This window comes from Vanessa tameamea, chromosome 6 (genome assembly GCF_037043105.1).
Source record: "Vanessa tameamea isolate UH-Manoa-2023 chromosome 6, ilVanTame1 primary haplotype, whole genome shotgun sequence".
Taxonomy (NCBI): domain Eukaryota; kingdom Metazoa; phylum Arthropoda; class Insecta; order Lepidoptera; family Nymphalidae; genus Vanessa; species Vanessa tameamea.
In genome coordinates, this window is record NC_087314.1 from 1,770,469 (window position 1) to 1,792,805 (window position 22,337).

At 34.3% G+C, this 22,337-nt stretch overlaps 1 protein-coding gene across 8 annotated transcripts in view; it reads left to right on the forward strand.

The window, feature by feature from the left end:
- Cno (canoe) overlaps nucleotides 1–22,337 on the forward strand; it is a 61,222-nt gene that overhangs the window by 27,398 nt on the left and 11,487 nt on the right. For 5 of the 8 annotated variants that reach the window (XM_064215236.1, XM_064215240.1, XM_064215238.1 and 2 more), the window contains exons 10-15: nucleotides 16,030–16,211; nucleotides 17,467–17,634; nucleotides 18,791–18,915; nucleotides 19,260–19,682; nucleotides 20,047–20,211; nucleotides 22,144–22,252. In XM_064215236.1, the coding sequence (XP_064071306.1) occupies nucleotides 16,030–16,211; nucleotides 17,467–17,634; nucleotides 18,791–18,915; nucleotides 19,260–19,682; nucleotides 20,047–20,211; nucleotides 22,144–22,252 (1,172 nt within the window). Of the gene's footprint in view, nucleotides 1–1,085; nucleotides 1,120–1,157; nucleotides 1,448–16,029; nucleotides 16,212–17,466; nucleotides 17,635–18,790; nucleotides 18,916–19,259; nucleotides 19,683–20,046; nucleotides 20,212–22,143; nucleotides 22,253–22,337 lie in introns of those variants that run through there. The other 3 variants (XM_064215242.1, XM_064215243.1, XM_064215241.1) reach the window with 3 other exon arrangements.

A 22,337-nucleotide genomic window follows, 5' to 3' on the forward strand; every position in this document is an offset into this window, starting at 1 on the left:
TAGGGCGTAATACATGCTTGTTTATAATTTATTCAAATTTTGCAGCAATAGTAACTCGAAAAGTTGAGCAAGAACGATAAATAACCCTGCATTGATTCCGATATCTTAAACTAGTAATAATATTCAAGTAGTTCAACTATGTCGCAATTTTTAATATACTTAACGTTTATGAACACGATCAATAAAATATAAAATTATTTATTGTTTGCCACATATCATATAAATGTAGGTGATAGGCCCTTTTATTTATTTTTTTTTTACTTAATTTAAGTAAACTTCTAGATAAACTCAATAATTTAAATAGGATTTGACTTAACTGACAAATACAGCTCAGGAAAAACTCTTCACTAGTTGTTAGCACGAAACACCAGACATTTCTTAGTGAATTTTAAGTTGTAAGCGCCTTGCTTAAATCATCAATACACCTTTTAAAGAAATATGCTTAAATAACTTATGTGACCTTTTTATATCTAACTTATTAGAGTCCACTTTTAACGGTTCACGTAACTATAGACACATGAATAAAATATCGTCCCGATGTAAACGCGTAATTTGTAAGCAAAATTTATATACAAACTCTACTCACACAACATGTTAATATTATCACATAGTAGTTGATTACAAATTTCATCGAGTGTACAAAGTTTGAATTAATGTTATTTTACCATACACTTTGCAAAGTTCTTGACGCACGAAAAGTAATCCAAACTTTTAAGTTTCACCTCTTATTAAAGACGAGAACTCAGATATGCTTAACATACTATACAAGTTATTAACACCATATTAATTAAAGGAGTCATTTTGACTGCGTTTTAATTACAAAAATATATCCGTGTAGTGTAACAATCTTTGGTATCGTTCTGAATCAGCCGTCACACATCCGTCGACCGTATCATCGGTACGGGCCAGTCGTAGAGCGAAGCTAGTTTTTCTCAGTCTGTGGTCATGGCAAAGTTATTCGCGCGTAGACTTCTGGAGCGAACAATGCTCGTTGCGGTTCACAATGGGAATATATCAACGGGAGAGCGCGGGCGGCAGGACGCGGCAGTCGTCTCGCAGACGTCGCGCCGCGTGCCGCCCGCTCCGCGCACCTTTCCGAAATGGATTGGGGCATTCGTCGTAAGTTGGAACAGAACAAGTATTCTTAGCGCTCGCGACTTTGCGTTCCAGCGGATTCGGTCACTTCAGGCGCTGTCGCCGCGATCGAAGCCGATAGTAAACAAACGCATGTGGCACCACGGAGTAGTCCGACCGGTGTGTCCGCAGATGCCGGTCCACTTGCCTGTGTTGGTATTTTTAACTCGTTTCGCGGTTCGATGCCCGTTCGTTCGCCGAATCGATATGCATAATACCGTCCTTGAAGGTTTTACTTCGCCAAAGTTTATAAACGTGCCTATGATTCCGTAGGGCCATAAGTTTAGATCGTACGAACTTTCGCCGCACACTCGTAAGTCACAAACTTGTTTTGAACTTTGCTACGCATGATTTCGTTCACTTTCTTATCTTCGGCCACTTTCTAATCCACCTTTTATCGTTGCCAATAAAAAGGTCGCAAATGTAATCGCGAACCAGTTTTATTTGCCTCGACAAAGGACACATTATAGACCACTTAAACGACGTCTACGAGTAATTGACCTTTAGCTTTGGCGAGATCATCTCTAATGTAACTTTGTGTGTATGCTCGGAGGTATAGTGCAAATTACAACACCATGTCACTATTCTTCGTAAACACTGTAACAATATATTTTTCGAGTATTTAATTGGTTTAATTTTAACTGATTTTTTCAATTGTACGTCTTGCTTTATTGCAATTATTTATTGTGCTTTTGTGCTTCACCTTAATTCGCTTTGTCATTAACGCCTAGATAAGTTAATTTTTAATCAACAAAGTATCGTAGTACTATTACTAGATTTCGAAGTGATTATCGTTTGTTAATATATTAAGGGATCGTTGTATGTATTACTTTTGAACATACATATATATATATATAGCCCATTCCAATCGAAGTAGGAATAAAGATAAACAAACCTTATATTTATGTAGGTATTTCATGCGATTTGCTAATAACTCAGCTATATTGTACACTACTAAGAGTTTATGTTTAATATATATTTATTTATAATACAACACTATTACACTTAACTACTTATATCCACTTTTATTATACTTCCAAAATACCGATAACAGTTTCGTCGACTTTTAAAACGCAATTTTTTCGCAAATACATAGTGAATATCATAGATTAATCAAGCTTTCGACCAATGATATCGCGTCAAATTGCTGTCAAATGTTGTTTATTTGGGTATTTTCCTGTTATAGTTGGAATAGAGTATATATAATATGTTAAACTAGTACATATTCTTCATTTTGTTAGGGAAATTAAATTGTATTCGTATATCGCAAAGTACTTGATATATGATTGCAATAAACTTTTCATAGAAGTATTTATTTCTAACATAAATGACAAGAATGCCCACAGGTATTTGACCCAATAACCGTATAAAACCAAGACAAATAGGTCGTATATTAGCTCGGAAACAAGCCCACGGAAAATAGATGTTTTGTAAATAATTTTATTCTGCTACAAATAACCAAACAAGGTTCTAAATATGTAGTCAGAGGTATATAGTGAGTAAACAGTATTGCAAATGTTTTTTTCGTTCCCTTCGTTGCTTTGTCAAAGCAATTATTGTATTTACTTGCGATTGGTTGATCGTTTGTGTGACTAAATGGTCTCGTCAATTCAAATCTGTTTATAAAAGAACTAAGTCACGGTAATTACTAAATCTTAATGTTGTTTATATATCTGATGACTAAGTAAGGGATCGTGTACCGGAAGAGACAAAAACATGCAATATATTAGGATGTACGAGTATATCGCTAAACGCATATAATACTGCGTATGTCACGCTGCCGGTCAGAGCTAAATCAACTACATAGAGATTAATAATTATAATATATTTGTTTGTTAACTAACCACCCGCTCGCCGTTACACGTCTACTTAAGCGATATACAGACTGATTTTATAAATAATCAGTACATCGCTAAATTCTTCTTATGAAGAATGGGTTCACCTAAGTTAACCTACCAGGTGTTATTAGCTCCCCTTCCTCAAATGTTTTCCTCATAGGGGCTGCTAAGTGACTTTAAAATAGTAGGTTCAATCTTGACTAGGATATTGTCGCCTCAACTCGTAGCACAATAACTTGGAGGTAAAATAGAAATATGTATCAGTAATATTTTGATTATTATGAAATTATAGCGCTGCTATAGATATCAAGGTCCAGCTGCTTAAAATAAGTTAATAATTTAATACAGTAGTTTCTGTATAAAATTGCATTATATAAATATTACGCCGGCTAAGTGTATTTGAAAATTGTATGTTAACATAATGTGTACTATTGATACATGTCTATAGTGTTAGTAGTTTTGTATGATTCTAGAAAAAACATCCAAGTAAATCTTCCTCTTTTATACCTAATTGATATTTAAAAAAGGGATATTTTTACTTTTATTTTATTAATGAAAGGCAAATTAGGAAATAGATTATCTGACAGTAAGTGGTTTTATTTACACTGTAAAAGTACACATTTCTTCTTAAAATTATCGATACACTGCCAACTCAACCTCAGGTTTGTAAGATGTTAAGGGTCTGTCTGCAATGGCACTTACAACCGAATAACATCAACACAATGTTGCTATTTGGTTGTAGAATAAAGTCCTACTCAAAGGGTGATATCGAATTAATAATATCAGTTCATGGTTTGAATTATAAACTAAATTGTTTTAAGGGTTTTTTAATACAATTTAATTTTTGCAAGTTTGTATAGTGCTCGTCAGAATAACACGAACAAATATATATATATAAAATTGTGGTCGTATTTTAATCCTAGTTTCTCGTAGTTGTTCTTGGGAGATAATATTCTATTGTAGAGCCGAGTGTTACAGCGTGATTATAAACTCGGAGATTTCTCACAATCTCTTTTTAACTCGTATACATTTCGAGATAACAAATATACTTTGTTTTAATTAAAAAACTAAACAAACTGAACGGTGAGCTTTGTTGAAATTCAGACTTATTATCTTGCGATACTTATAATCCACTATGAGTAATCTTTTCAAAATATTTCATTACAATTTCAAATGTCAATGTGAAAGGTACAAAATCCAAAGCTCTATTATTATATTAATGTGTCATGCAAATTTTAAATACTTTTAGAATTATATATTCGGTTTTTTCGATGAAATATGAAAATATAAAAATCTTTGTTATTTGTTTAATAATACCAATAATAGTTCATAATTATCGTGTCAGGAACTATGGTTATAGTTCAATGAGTGGATACACAACGTAGCGGACGTGCGGAATGACCAGGAATCTTGATAGAAGATCCTATCTCAGCGACGTGACGTGAAAGCAAGCGAAACATTGATCTACAAAAGGGATGAACTGTCTCCGTCAGTAAACCCTATTTCGTCGAAATAATGTACGCTATAGAATTATTAATACAATTCTTGTATGGCTGACACGCAATCTATTCGTTACTTAAAATCATTATACCTAGTAATTAAATACAATCAAGAATTTTAAGTTATTGAATTCTCATATACGTATAAGGTATTTTCGTGGAAACATTGCGTGTTAAAGGATATTATGGAAGTAATGACAGAATGAAACGATCGCATCCCGGTTTGAAATACAAATATGAATAAAAATACATAACGGGTGTGAAAAAAAGCATTTCGCTGAGTTTTGCCTTCCGGTTCCTCTCAGGTCTGCGTTTATTATCGAACCGGTAGTATGTTTTAATCAATAAGTAATTGAAATGCTCCTATATTGAATATAGATTTTGAAAAACGATTAGTTATTTTTTATTATTATTTAAATACTGTATAAATATAATAACTACGGTACAAATGTGGAAAAAGTTTTTTTTTTTCTATTTTTTATTTATTTTCAGCGAACTACTACAACCTTTTTTGAATATTTTTAGAACAAAAGATCGTGGGCAAGGTCTCACACCTTATCTCTCTATTATTTGCCTTCGTTTCGTAATAATATACATAAATAGAATGAGACTAATTTGTTTTATACACAGTCACTATTTAATTATTATAAACGAGCTGATTACTTTAAAAGCTTCTATTAAATTAAGCTATTTTATACGACCTCATTGTAAATATAAAACACGTGCATTTTTAATAGAGTATTCAACCGTTATTAGATATATTTATATGATGCCTGATAAACTTTATAAACTGTTCATTCTCTTAATGTGACAAAAAAATAGACCCGCCAAGTTTCTTTTGCCAGTTCTTCTCAGGTCAGGGTGTTTCCTTTTCCGAACCGGTGGTAGTGTTTAATTTGACTATCAATAAGTAAGTGTTATGCTTCTATAATGAATAAGGGAGTTTGAGTTTGAATACGTCTTAACAATAAATGTTGTTTAAGGGGTGGTTAGTTAAACAATGTCGTACGTCACCTTCTTTCGAATGTTAATTAATGACCGAAATAGAGAAATCACTTAAACTGATCACCCTAGAAAGAGAAACATCGTTTATAAGCAAGACAGTTTATTAGTAATGGTCACTAGAGGGCCCCGACCTTAAACATGCTATGATATAATAATGGAAAAGAATATTATTGTCAATTAAAAAAATAAAATACGATGAGCATTAATTAGTAAATTAGCTTTTAATAACATAAGTTATTGGCTCTAAATGTATATTGTTTATAATGAAGTAAAAAAATACTAGACTAAATTTTATTTAAAATGAATAATTTCGTATATTACATGTTAAAACTTTGCCATCGTCGTCTGTCGTAAAAAAACGGGTTATTTGTATCCAATATTCTCCGAGTCCCGAAAACTACGTTGGAAACGTATCACGTCCCACTTTCGGAAAGGTCACGTCCTAACGTCTATTACGTTATGAGCTCACTACTGTGCTAAGGATAATGGAAGATCATTTTATTTACACTGAGATATACTTCTAAATAAAATACATGACTTTATTATGGTCCCGTAATTCTGCAATGACTTTATCTAGTTATATCTATAAAGAGATTGTTGTTTTTGTTTTTTTGATGCGCATTACGCAAAGACCGTTGTATATTTTGGCGTGAAATTTCTACCATTATATGAAGAAGGTTTTTGGATAAACATTATCATACAATATAACTCAACGTATGACGTAGCCACGGCAACGCGTGGGCGTGTCTCCTAGTATTAAATAAATGCAAATAGAGGTGATACTGCATTGTCTATCTGTCAAATCGTAGCAAAAATGAGAGCCACGATTTTAGCACTCTTACTTTTATTATAGCCTAAGCTATTTATCACAGTTGCTTCGTATTAAAGAGCCGCATGTCATCGCCATGTGCTGACATAGTAGATCCAACATCGTGGATGTAATTTGTCTAATATACCACAGACAAACAACAAAAAAGCGTGAAACAATGTTTCGAGTTTGGTATCCAACGAATATTATTAACGGATTATGAAATTATGAGTGCCTTTACTTAGCCTTATAAACAAATCAATGCATTCGTCAATATTTCAACTCTACCATCGTTTCGGAAAGAAGCCTATAGCGAGACAAAACGGCAAGAAACTCGAATAGTTTCTCTTGTCAAATAACCAAATTTACTATGACGTTAGTATTCACAATTTAAGAAAGGTAACTTTTTAAATCATGAAATAATTTCTTATAAAAATATTTTTAATTTTTAATTACCATGAAAACTGTACAGAAATATATCTAGATATTATATTAATAACACCAAATTATATTTTTGTTTTCGCGTAAAATTATTACATACATACAATTATTGAAATACGATTTCTTACAGTTATGGTAGTGAATTATGCAAATGTTGAATAATATAACAAAACAGGTGCAACTCATAGAATATTAAATCGTTCCTATGTGTATTATAGGCACATTAAGTAATAAGTCACAAATCACATGATAAGTCACAAATGATACAACTACCGTGGGAATCAAAAGGGGCAATAATAGAATCAACAAACTACAATAATGTTTACAGACTGAGATATATGTTTTTAACACAATTTGTGTATATAATTTTGTTGAAAGTTGCGATTACATAAAAAACGTGTATGTGCTAACGACTCAGCTTGCCTTGCAGTTCTTTGTCACATAATTTGTTTGAAAATAATTCCTACAAAATACAGCCTTAAGAATCTCGGCGTTTTTTAGGCATGCGAGAGAACCGTTAAGCCGTAAATACATGTACACCGTCTTATAGCCGTAGAAGTTTTTGTCTTAAAAGGTCACTTAACGTTAAAGTGAACGAGCTTTCTTCTCTCGAGTGTTGCCCAAAAATCCGATAAGTAATCTCTTAAGTAGGATTCTCATAATAAAGTCTCCCCGGAACATCAAGGGAATAAGTGATTCGTGTAATGAGATTCACATCATCCAAATTGACACGTGGCGTGCAAATTAACAAAGAGTAAGTAATTAAAATAAATTGATGCCCTTTCTGTAAGTGAAATTTACTTTATAATGTTCGCGTATATATTTGGCTGAAGCTATTAAAATTTTTGTATTTATATTTTAAATTAAAGACAAACTAGGGAAATGTAGCTTCATTTCGTTTTATGCTGCAGCAGTGTTGAGTGGCCCTTGTATTCAGAATACCGCTCAGCAGATACTACTTGAACAAATTTCATTTTACATCATCCGTATTTTTTCCTAGAATAGATATTATTTACTTATTAACGGGGACGTTAAATTCACAACATTTAAAACATGTAAACGGATGCATCAGTGTCGACCTTTACAATGGAGGTCTTCTCAATTCGACATAATCGAACGTGCAGAGATCGTGTTATTCAATGACGTATTTGCTAGTAGTGACCTACTATTCTATGTTTATGGGCCGCACATTCATACATACTACATATGTGCATACATGGACAATCAACTAGCCACTCCTGCTGGTGGTCGATCGATGGTCTACTTTGAAATAATTTTCAAACGAGTAATTTGTCCCCCCTTTTTTATGCATACAATATGTTATCTATTGTATATCGAACAACTTCTTTTAACATCGCCCTCTGTTCTTTCAGGTCGTGCTAAAATAAAGCCATTCTGTTTTGGTAATTTCCATCAATTCAAAGTTATTACATGTTGATTTATTTTGAACATTCTTATGTGACCAAAATGAATCTACATAAATGTAAATTCCACAATACATAAAAATATTTTTAGTATATTTCATTATTTATGTATTCCGTAATCGATTTTCCCTTCGTATATAAAGTCAATTGTGTTTCGCTTTATTTGTCAAGTAATTCAAATATTTAGGAAGACTAGTGTAAATATAAAGTCGCTCGATGGTGTTCAAGCAACAAGTCAGACAATTAGCTGAACCCCACGCGTCACGTAAATGTTATTCGAACACGCACAAGGACATCGCATCAGGTCGTCATCCACCCAACACTATCAACATACATGTAAACACGAAGCATTTCTATAAGTAATCATACATGTGTGTACTCCTATATGTATTTAAATATTTTCTTATTCTATGTGTATGCCGTTTGGTATATACTGTGTTTAGTATGGAGTAAATGCTGAGTTTATTAAAAGTTTATTAAGAAGAGAAAAGAAATCCTTCGTCCACCGTATGATCTTTGAAAGCTTTTATAATTGACCTTACTCTATTTCATTTTATATCTCATCCAAAAACACTTTTATATAATTAATCAAATTTGTTATTTATATATTTATTTATTACTGTGTAATAACTTTTTTTCATGTCATTTGATTCTTTTTCATTTTGATTTTGATTGGTTGTTCTTCCATGTAAAGGTTGTGTACAGATTCTTATTGTGCAAGTGTGAAGCCGGGACGGGTAGCTAGTATATTAATAAGCTTTAATATTTATCCTTAAAAAGCAGGACTCTGCGACTTCCCGGCAGGGAGAGATGCACGGGCTGCGACTTAAGATTAGTTTCGTAAGAGATACAGATAAAATACGGCATCAACTTTTGAATTCATAAAATCAAATTATTGTCTTATGGTTTCACACTTAACTGAAGAATGACATGAACACGTTGAATGTTCGATCTGGGTTATAACCGTAAAACATTTGATGGTAATCGTTAATACGTAGGTAGGTTTATCGCGTGTGTCATTGGACTGTCGACGCTGAGCTGGGAGGGTTTATTGAACTTGATAATAATCTATTTCGATCTTTGATTTATTTAACTAGTAATCAATTGCAGTCGTTTTAAAACAAACACAAAGCTTAAAAAGTTAACTAAATCGTTTTAAAGTTTTTACTTTTTTTTGTTTTTAAATGACAATACAAGTGTTCATATTGAATTATATATATAATAAATTATACCTAAGTCCCAACTTCATTAAGTTTTCACTTAATGTTTAACTTTTTAAAAGCATCTCGTAAATTTGTTGATAATTAACTCAGTGCTTAGAGCTTTCATGTTTGATAATTTTTGGCAATGTTTTTTATAAATCATTAAAATTAAGTTATTTATAATGAGGGTAGTTTTATGTAAAGCATCATAAAATGACTCATTTTTCTGACCGCCATAAAATGTACTTCGTTTTTCTTATTTGGAATTTTTTAATAAATATTTATTGACACGACGTTGCTTCGTCCGCAGATATTAAAATAAAGATAAAAATTATTATTAAATAGCATTATTCTTTACAATTTTTTGCTCACTAGTGAAGACTATTAGTCGAATCTCCAAATGTTCCGAACCATATCTAATCCTCCTGGCGAGCTGGAAAGAATCATATGTCGAACGTGTCGATTGAACGAAATTGACGATTTACATAATATAATAAGTATGCATGAAGCAATGCGCGCTTGTAGGGTATCACGTTTGTTTTATGATTACTTTTTTTTAGGGATCTAAAAAGAATATCACGTGTAACAGGATGTTCGGGTGTAGCTGCTAATTCAGTTGTGCCACGCCCCTTCCAAAATAAATAACATTGCAAATTCCTCGGTCTCTGTAAAAATTGATATTTGTGTATTTGTATATTTCGTTGTGATTAAACATCCAATATATAGAGATAAATAAAGTTATATTATTTTGTAAATATGAAAAATACTGCAGAAAGTGAAAGCGTATTAATTTTACATTTAAAACAAATAAATCGCCTTCTCCCGATTCACGCTTTTATGCAAATATAAAATATTATATATATATGTAATACCTTTGTTGTTTTTATTCTGGTACAGTTAATATTTATTTTTTAAACATAACTTAATTGTAAAATACCTATAAATGTGCACGAACTTCTCTGCAGATAATTTGGATATTAATAAATCTTACGTGTTATCACTAACATTACATATTATAAAATAAGGGCCTCCCGTCGCGTCTGTACGCGATAAACTCAAACAACCACACGAATTTTAATACGGCTTTCACTAATGGACGCCGTGATTCGCGAGGAAGGTTTAGTTGTATAATTCATTAAAGTTTCGTGTAAGTTGGTTGGAATATGATGATGATTGTTGAAGTTGTCGGAAAAAAATGTGCTGATCAATGGAGATGGATGCTATTATACAATGGTTTTATGTATACCCTACCCGTGCGAAAGGTCTGCTAGCTACTTATATAAATAAGTAATTAAATACTCGCCGCAAGCTTCAGCTGTCTTTAAATGTTAAAACATTGACATTATATTTTCTACACACTCTATTCATATAATAATGTCCTGATCGAGTCTCGGTCACGGGAGCCGATCTCAAAGACTTGCCAACTACGCAGGATATAATCTAGCGCACAAGTGCATCAGGTAGCTATTACCTAGCTCTCATAGCATAAAATGATCGGATAGGCTTATGCGCTTTCCGAGACACCAGATTATAACACCGCCTTCATAACTCTAGATTCTTACTGTTCTATCTTCAAAACCACGTAATTTATTTTATTGTGATTTTCATCATTAAACAGAGTGACTCAAGAGGAAGGCATATGCTTTTTACATTACATTAACAGCCTCTCCTCTCCCTTTAGGGAGAAGGTTTGAAGCATATTCCACCACGCTGCTCCAATGCGCTTTAGTGGAATACACATGTGGCAGAATTTCGTTGAAATTAGACACATGAAGGTTTCCTCACGATGTTTTCCTTCACCGCCGAGCACGAGATGAATTATAAATACAAATTAAGCACATGAAAATTCAGTGGTGCTTGCCGGGGTCCCCGAAAATCTATGAACTCGAAATTATCGGTTATGATGCGCGTGTTCTACCCACTGGGCCATCAAGGCATATGTATATATTTATATAATTCATGCATATCATAGTAGAGAAAAAAAACGAGAATTTCAACTTTCCTAGCCATAAAAATAGGATTTTTTATTTTTATGATTGTTCTTCTATCTAAATGTTATATATAGAGCCTTCATGTACCCGTGTCAAGCCGGGCGAGTTGCCGAGTCTACTGACATGACGCATATTATATGTTTTGCCTATTATTAACAGTGAAGACAAAATAACGTATATGAGGGTTTCATTAATAAATAATACGAATTGATTTAATATATACAATTTATTAATGAAATTTTAAGTGGATTTCAATAACGCTGTTAATAGCTCGTTTTACCCCGCCCTCGAGGACGACATCAATAACGATCATTGATAATAATTGTCTTCGATTTAAATCCGATTAAAATAGTTTTTATCCATTGTGTAGTAATCGTAGAAACGTAAGAGAATTTAAAATTTCGAATGCTTTTTTTTTTAAAGCACTTTTTAGTAAATTTAATCTAATGTTCAAGGTACGAAATGTTCAGTGTAATAACTTAAAATGTCTACCTTAAAAATATTAAACAAATGTCCTGTCTGTCTACGCGATGGACAAACTTGTACATATTTAAGAGCCGAGATGGCCCAGTGGTTACAACGCGTGCATCTTAACCCATGATTTTGGGTTCAAACCCAGGCAGGCACCACTGACTTTTCATGTGCTTAATTTGTGTTTATAATTCATCTCGTGCTCGGTGAAGGAAAAAATCGTGAGGAAACCTGCATGTGTCTAATTTCAACGAAATTCTGCCACATGTGTATTCCACCAACCCGCATTGGAGCAGCGTGGTGGAATATGCTCCAAACCTTCTCCTCAAAGGGAGATGAGGCCTTAGCCCAGCAGTGGGAAATTTACAGGCAGCTAATGTAAAAAAAAAAAAACTTTTTTCAACCTTACGTTGTTCATTGTTGACATATCGAATGAGAAAGTAAAACATTCAGCATCAGATCTTTCTTTTAAATATAGGAAGACTTTGAACGCCAGTGGAATATTTACTTTTTGTTAATTTTGACTTTTAAATAAAACATCTTGGCTATCATTTTATTGCAATTATGTAAGTAATTACAGATTTCTTAAAGAATATACAAAATACTGTAATTTTTTACTGTATGTTTGTTCAAACAGAAAAGCGCGTATCATTGGTATGCGAGTCTAATCTGTGTACTGACTGATGAGTGTTGATAATCTTAAAATACGCACACCTAAAATGAATAAAAAATACATCAATCACTTAACTTTTATCAAATTTACATATTTTTTAGCTTTATATAATACTAGCAAAACTCAGCACACGTAGTACTGTCTGTAAAAATTATCCAAATTAATTTTAAATACACGATCTAACCATATTTTATTAAGCTGTGAGTTTTAAAGAGGGGGTTTATTAGAGATCTTTTTAAGCTATACCACGTTTCTAAAGAAAGTATTTATGTTTGTCTCACAGTTAAGGAGGCAGGAGGATTGTTCATGACGCAATTTTTGGACCGTTTGTTCATCGACTTACGTTGCAAAATAGCTCTTCATGAAAAGCCCTTTTATTTTATATAATATATAGAATAAGTCCATTTTAAAGCTTCACGCTAAGAACTTGTGTAAGATTTTTTTAAATCATTTAAGATAACCACCTACATGCAAACTTACGAACTATACCTCTTTGATATAATATCTACATAGTTTACTTTGTTATTGGATAAAAATATACATAAATTCTATGTTCATTTTAGTAATTTTGATAAGGTTTAAATTAATTTCAACTAATAGTTGAATAATTACTATTGAAATTTAAAACAAAATAAATCTACAAAGGCATTTTAAAGATTCTACATCATATAAACTGCCTACTGTAAAGGTAATAAAAAAATATATTTGTGCAATTACGATACAAGATATTAATAAAATATGTCAATAATTAACTTTTAATTATAAGCTACCGTGTAATTGCCTTCGAAAGTTGTTCAGTATAGTATGGCGCAGTAGTCTAGTTGTAGTCGCAATTAAACCGTCGTGCCGCGCGTCGCGTCGACGGTTTGAAGTTACGTGCTAAACGCGCCCCCGTGGCGGGTCATGGCTCGACACAATACTACTTCTTCTGTGATATTATGTTTTTCAACCGATCGTTTAGTTCGCAATTGCGATACGGCAAAAAAGAAATACTACTCGGTAATTTAACTACATAGTCGTCTCATAGCTTTTGTGGCAGATACATATAAAACAGTAGATAAACGGACATAACGGAAGCTTAATCAGCATCACCTTGACACATAAATATTTTATTACTCTCACGAGGAATGGTCACTTCATTGTAAATTGTTATTGTACTATATCGTTAAGAATGTTTCGCTAGTCTAAGTAATGGCTAATTTTATTATTATTAAGGCGAATTATTCAAATATTGCGTTCATGACTGAAGTTGCACCAGTACATACTCACTCAACGAAACTACGCAATGCTACGTATCGATTTTAATATTTTTCTATTTCAATCAATTGCATTTACTGTTATCGAATGTCAGTTCAACGTATGAATAAACTCTATTTACAAATATCCTACTTAAATATACGAATAAAACTTTTATATGTAGGTCACGATCATTCGGCAATACGTGGTTGAGTTTATTTTCAGTTTGTTTTGCCCAAAAGTTTGAAGCCAAGTTAATGTGACCTCCAAAGTCAACAATATCCTATTATGTCGTCTTATTTACCGTCGGTCGCCGATTAACGGAGCAGAACTTTAGATGGAAGATATAATACGTACGCTTCTAATGTTACTTTTATATACTTCTTTTTAATAAAACTTTAGTTATTCGAGTGTTTTGTAAATGTCACTAATGTCGTAGCTTAAATAATTAGTTTGGTTTTTAAATTTTGGAACAAAATTTACATCTCATGTTTGAATATTTGTCCTCGTTGACCTGATTGAGCGCTGGGTTGTTTGAGGTAAATTGAAATCGCGTGGGCGGGGCTCAGGGAGAAGTTTATAAGTGGTAATAGGCGATGTCTCAGTTCGGTAGAACGTTTCGAGTTTGGCGACAAGCGACATAGTCAACACTAATGATGTTGACACTAGACGTGAACAAGTTCACAGCACCGTGTACTCTTGTCGAGCTTGGGAGTTGTGACTACACGTTCGAGCGCACTATGCACCATAAGGTGCTATATTTGACGCATTCAGGAATTGTATGCTCTCGTTAGAAGTTCGTTTTATATTTTACTAATGGCTGTCCATTTATTATAGTCTTGTTTGAATCGCGGTCAAATGCCAAATATTACATGTCGAATATACATTACGAAAATTTAAAGCTTGAAATAATATATAATATTTATTTTTATAAATAATTAAATAAGCAATTAACATATATATGTAAGCTGTGCTATATATAACATAGCTTTTCGGGCGTCATTAAGTAACAAACATCCAAATCGCCAATTTTTGCATCTTATAATATCAGTAAGAATCAACGAACGTTTAACTAGACTCAGTAGCTGTGATTGTAAGCCTTTTCATTTTAGATATATTCTTCGTTAATAAAGAGATAAAAGACTTGAGATGGTTATTTGTATATCTAGATAGATTGTCATAACTGATAACCCTTCGATAAAATAGTGGCCAATTGTTGTCCACTAAGTACACGCAGAGTAGTTAAGTAGTATGACGTTCGGCGAGTGTCAAACGTAGCTTTTACTTGGTGGCAGAACTTTGCACAAGTCCATCTGGTTAGGTACCACCTACTCATCAGATAGTCTACCACCAAACAGCAATGCTTCGTATTGTTATGTTCCGGTCTTAATGCTGAGCGAGCCAGTGTGACTACAGGTACAATGGACATAACATCGCCGACCTATAACATATAGTAAAAAAAAATAGCTGTCTCGCACACCAAGATAGTATAGTTGTCTCGATTGTTTTAGTTATTTTGTTGTGCGACACTATCTAGATATAAAAATAATCTAAGAAAAATACTATATAAAAGGGGCTGAACCGTTGTCCCAGTCGCTAGTTTTAGTAGATTCATAATATTTTTAAATCATAAATAATTATCTATTCTTTAGTTGAAATAAATTTGTCGAAAATGTATAAAGTATATTACGTTAGATTGCGGTACATCTCCTGTACAGACAGAATGATTTTGACTGCAGCGAGTGAGTGTTACTTTGTGTCGCAGAGGTCGCCTCACAGACAATGTTTTCATGGAATGGCTAAGTAATGTTATCCTGTAATAACTTGTGCAATTTCTCTTACATCTTTATATGATTAATAAAGAAATGCAGTTCTTTTTCTATTATATATATACTTTACGATACAGAAGTTTCTCATAAATAAAACTTATATAATCCTAATTATGTATTTGGTCTTTAGTATCTATACAAATTATACGTTGTGTTGGCCGCGGATTTGTATAGATGCGGACTGGAAATCAGCTACTCGCTGAGTACACGACTTATCACCAGCGATTTTTAAATTCTAAAATGAAATGTACTACATAGGTATAATGATTATTTGGTTTTCTTTTTACTGTATACTTCGTTAATAAACGTTAATATTATTATTATATATACTTCATCGCAATCGTTTATTTAATTAATTAATCAATGAAAATTTTGTTATGAATAAAAATTACTTAAAGAAAACAGCAAGCGTGATACATATGTATTCACAACATTAAAATAATTGTATATCTAAATAACATTCTGTTAATTTGTGCAGGTTCCATCATGTTTCACGTCCGACGGCGACCGTCGGACGCGCAGCCTCGTCGTCGGAAGAAGAAGACGGGCGTGGGCACGGGCAGCGCGCGGCCGGGCAACGAGCCCATGCTGCTGGAGGTGGCGCCCGACGGCTCCACGCTGGAGAACGGCCGTCGCGTGCGCGTCACGGATGTCGTTGAGGTAACGTGTACTGAAGATTAAAAAAAATCTATAATGTGTTTCTTGTAGACATTCATTACATAATGGAATTACTAGCTGTAGAAGACAAGTTTAAGATTACTGTGAACATAAATGATCCTTATTAACTTACAGATGTTTTGATTTTAATCAAAGCAAATTATGAACAATTCAGTAATATTAAAAAATGTTTTTACATTATTAGCTTAAAACGGATCCAAATTGGATTGAAATAAAAAGACAAAATATCTCTGTGTTGACTTTACCTAATGTAACAATACAAAATTTTAAGCTAAAATCAACATCTTTATGTAAGCGATACTGCAGTATTTTTAGAATTCACTTTAGATTCGAAATTTCAGTGGAATTGTCACCCATCGTCTCTGACAGTAATATGTTCAGCTTGACAGCAAAACGCGGTTAGAAAATTCAGACAACTAACTGATATTGCTTGACGGGTATATTTTATGGTATATACCTTGTTATTTTCAATGTATTACTGAATTTTACGTTGGCGTAATATTTAAATTGTTTTCAGTCAGTTCAGCTAAATATATTTCAAACAATATTCCGTTCACAATGATTTCCAATTTTTGGTAGAATACGTTGATTTTCATCCAGGATAATTAAATATATAATTAAAGATATTTCTTACTGTTTTTTTCCGGTTTTCCTCTGAAAATCTTTTAACTGGCCGTTTGTTCGTCGGACTCAAGAGAATATTTTAAATATCTTATATAAGATACGTCGTTAAACCGCAGCAAAATTGAAAAATAATCATTCATCTGCCAATCATTACCATATTAACGCCGTTTCGTGATTCACGCGGGGAATGTAAAGCAGCGCTTACAGCTCTTGCTCGGTGAATGCGAAGTATCCCACAACGACTCGTATGAAACCATTAATCACTTATTTATGCTGAGAGACGTCGCACCTAAACTTCATGCCAAAAATATTACTAAGATTGCAGATAAATAGATAGATAAACCAATAGCCAAAGTTCTATTGTCGTGTGATGTTGAACTCGGAAAACTCTGTCGTCTTGACGGAACGTCCAAAATTTAGTAAGACGTTAATTTGTTTCTTCGTGTTATAATTTAACACGGGAGAGTTCCCATTAAATCATTTTTCGTTATATTGTCTGAGACGTGTCTGGCGAGTGTAAGCTGGGATCCGTTTCGGTGTATCTGTTTTTCATAACAGCTTATCATAATGTATATTATTTTTGACATAAATTAGTATTTTCTACCATGTCCAGGTCGGTTCAGGCAACGGTACAGCATTACAGCTGTACGGTCCCTCGATTCAACCGCGACACTGCGTGGTGGCCACGGCGGAGGGAGGCGGCTACACCGTCACGCCGCTGCATACAGACGCGCATGTTTACGTTAATGGACGACGTACGATGCACTCACAGCGATTACAGGTAACGAGCGTCCAGTTATGACTTGTAATTTATTTGTCAAACAAACATTTAAACACTCGTAACATTTACGGCTTCAATATTTTTTATTGCAAACACGAAACATCAATCACGTCGATGAATGCAATAAAGCTTTCGTCAGGATTCGAGTACAGCCTGTTACAATGACAAATAAACAACATTTCACGAATAAAATCAACACGAAGTATAAAATATTATAATTTCAGAAGAAGAAAAAAATAGTATGTTGTAACTGTATGTCTTATAAACAGATAATCATATAAACGGACAATGTCTGAGAGTTACGCTAACATGTAACACAGTATAGAAACAGTACCTGAACTTAAAAGAGCATTTGGTAAATAGTTTATATACTGGTCGCCTTTGCCGAGAACACGAACCGGCACAGTTCCTGTCAATTCGACGTATTGCACGTGCTGCTTCTGCCAACTGCAGACTTACTAATAGTATCTGGAAATCCAAATCGTCTAATGCTTGATACAACAATAAAATCAATTTACTTTAGTGACATGGATCATGATTTTATAAATAAAACATTGGATACTGACTACTGAGATCCTTTGTCATTACGTTTTTATTTTATTTTATTTTTACTAGTTGTCGCCCGCCGCTCAACTCATGTTTTAGAGGTTAGTCATCGGGTTTTAGGCATAAGAAGTGGGCTCATAGGTTTTAGTGTTCAAGCTTGCTTCTTACCAAATTTTATCAAATTCGGTTCAATGGTGGCCATGGTTGAGCAACTGAAAGACAGAGTTACTTTCAAGAGTTCAATGATCTCTCATATTTTACTGCAAAATATATATTTTTTAAATATTAAGTAAATTGAGTATATGTCTAGAGACCGAAATATTATCTTTGATATCAATTACCTGGCTAACTGTGCAAACTCGTAGCTGTCTAATAAAATATTAACATGACATGCGCGGTACGTGATACTCGGTGCGCGGAGCCCGCGGCCGGTTGCTATACCACCCTTTATAAACATTTACATACACTGTACATTCCTTTCTAAAGTTTTAATCAAAGGCTTGCGTATCCTCTAGTTTCGAGTATCTCACAACTCTCGACGACGAAACTTTATAATAAATGATTTTGTACGACACTACAATATGTTATTATTATTTTTGTTTTGCAAAAGCACGGCTGCCTGCTCAAGTTTGGCCGAGTGTCAACATTCCGCTTCGTGGATCCAGCTCAAGAAAATATCATGAACAGGAATCTTTCACAGTCCCAGCACTTCGGCTCCGGCTCCATTTACGACAGGTGAACTTCCTTTCGCCGTACCCTTGAACCGATTCATGTTGTGATTTTATAATAATATTAGTGCACTGGAATTGTATTGCTATTTTTATTATGTAGCTTTGTACGTATACGTTCTGAGCCTAGAATAGCCCAAGGTTTCACATGGTACACCTCTAGTATTATTATTTTTATTTGACTTGTCAATGACTGTACTTGTTTGGTTCGTCACGGTATCGTCGCTTTCCTAGTCACTCCTAACGGTTGTTTTTATTATGTTCGTCATCTATCATCGTTGTTTTCTTTCGTTGCATGTTTCTGTCACTGGCTCACCGACATGCGCTTGTGTATTACCATTTTCGCGTTAGATCGCCGTCGGGCGAGAACAGCGGAGCGATGTCTCCGACGTCGCTGGCCTCCCACCAGCCGGACGGGTTAGACTCCAACGCGAACGTGAACGACGCGGACTACCCGCGGACCATAAGCCCCGTCTCCCACGACACGTACGGCTACAACGCCAACGACACCGTCCCGCCCTATAACAACAACACGCTCAAGTTGGACAACGAGTCGCTCATGATGTCGCAGCATCTGAGCGACTCGAAGGACGACTACATACGGGACGAGCACGCGGGCTCGGTGTACAACGAGCAGGACCAGAGTGCGACCGGGAACCGCGTGCCCAACGCGCAGTACAAGGACAACTACGAGACCACGTTCGATCTCGAAGGCAACGTCGAGACGAAGAGCATCTGTAGTGCTAAAAGTGGGGGATCGGGACACGACAACAGGTAACCTTCCTTATATTTGTCCTCGTGCGTAAACGTCCCTTTCTGTATTTCACCGTCTAGTGTTCAATGTTTGAGTTCGCTAGTCATAAACAATCGATCACTTCTTATCTTTTATACGAGCACTCATCTTTAATTATTAGAATGTAGTCGTAGGAGATTACGAATAGACTGATTATTTTCTCTACTTATTAATTTTTATTTTGCTCAGTTTATTAGCAAGTTTTCTTAGACTATTTCATAAATAGCACTGACATCAGCGGTCCTCATGTAAGACTAGCTACGTAGAGAATGTGTGTCGAATGAGTGCGCGGGCGCCGTCCACCACCGCTAACGCCACTAACGCCACTACCGCCTCGCGGCGCAGGAGCGCGGTGCTGAGCGCCCGCGGGCAGGAGGCCATCCTGCCGGCGGTGCTGGAGTTCCCCGAGGCGGGGCAGGCGCAGTTCCTGGCCGCGGTCGTCTCGCGCCTCGACCCGCACGCGCCCGCCTTCAAGCTGGCGCCCGTCTACACGCTCTACCTGTGCGCCAGGTACTCCAGATAGAACGTTTTGTAATCACCCTTACGATTTCTTTAATACCCGTTAATGCCGAGAGGGCCCAGTAGCTAGAACTTGTAAATTTAAACAGAAGATTGTGGGTTGAAGTGGGGTTAAAATGGTCAAGTAAAAGATCGTGAAAAAATGTTTACGTTACACTAACCCGCATTGAAGTTGTGTAGAGGGTAGAATTACCATTAAGACAGACCCCTACGGTCGGGCATGACGTCTGTATCTTTAGAAATGTTGTTAGTAGCTCGTTGTTTCCGCCAACGAACGAATAATTAATAGATTTACGTGCTCGACTAATGGATGCTCTTAACGGAATTTACCGTAATAGGCTCTTACGACACTCACGGCTTGAATTTGAAGACTATGTATGTTTTACATTATCAGAACCTCATGGATTTTTAAATGGTTTTTACATATTATGATTTACATAAATGATTCGTTTTACATTAACAATTTTATCACTTAATATTAAATTAATGAAAACCATTAGTTCACTTAAATTAAATAGTTTATTTAAAAAAATAAAGAATACGGAGTTATTTTTTAATTCGATTTAACGTTCATATTGTCTTGGAAAATATTTGTTCCGTTGCAAATTGTATAACGCCCTACATATAAGACGCGATTTGATTTGCTCAGTAATATTTACTTGTGACATTGAAATGTTGCGGTACTTGTCGATATGTTTGACTACGTTTTACGTGTGAAACTTATGATTTAGAATCCATTTCCATTTTTTTTTAAATAAAAAGAACTTAGTATAATAATGTATCCTTTTGAATATTTTAATTATTAAAAAGCAAAGTCAAAAGCTTCATATATTTAACTTACAAAAGAAATCCTACAGAGATAACATAAGATCAAGATAGAAATCACTTGAAATCACAATAAGAAATTATTTTCACCTGAAGATAAAGATAATATTTAATTCTGAAACAAACTTGTTTCGACTCCAAATATTCTACCTTAATATTTGATCTCCCTCTTAATATCCGCAAAGGGAAATGAAAAATTTCAATCTCGATTTTGAATACGAATTGAAAATTATGTGTGAGAGAACGGGTGAAAAAATAAATAGTAAAACCAATTTATAAGTAAACAATGTATATTTAAAACAATAAATTATACTTAAACACTAATTACAATGAATTCGATATAATATATAGAATAATTGAGTTTAATTACAGAATAAGTACAAAGATACGCTCACCTGGTTTAATCGCCAAAAAAACAGTTCAGAGCACCGATTGTGCCGTGTTCAACACTGAACCACTTCTGATCTGTTGACATCTGTCGAGCCTTTTTATAGCAACTTGTCCTTTTGAGTCAATAGCACAACCGTATTATAAGATCGGAACTTGATTAAAAATATTATCTCCCACATATGCTTGGTTCGCCATAAGCCAATACAAGTTACTATAGCTTATTCCAAGCACAGGAATATAGTTAAATAAATAGTTTTCTATATATTCTCTTATAGTTAAATAATCAGATATCGAAGTCAAGCTCTTGAATAATAAATGCCTCTAATATTTCTTATACTTTTGCAAAAAAATACCGTTTTGAATGTCAGCGAAGTTGCCATCGGAAATATGAATTTTAAATTAAATTGGATTTTTACTGATATAGTTTTGTAAATAAAAAGTATCAAATCAAAAATTGTTTATAGTATAAAATATAGCAGAGCTGTTAGCAAATCTAAAGTTTGATAATTTTGACTACTACTTCGATTGGAAAAAAGTATGAGAATTTTTTTAATTTCCTTTGAACTGAATATTCGAACCTAAAGATGTAATATATATATTTTTTACATTTTATATACATTGATCCCTTTCTAACGTTTTGTGTTCTCTTATCGAGGAAAATAACCATATGAATTTGAAAAGATTTCTCAGTTAGGTATATAATTTCAGGTATCGGGCCTCAACCCACTACCGGCCGGAGCTGACGCCGACCGAGCGCGCCCACAAGCTCACCGCATTCTTGCATCACGTCGCTACTCTCATCCACGCTACCGTACAGGTACAAGTTATTTTCATCGCATGTGAATCCAATCGAAGGTGTAAATTGAAGCTTAAATCCAGACAAGGCGAAACCTGCATGACTA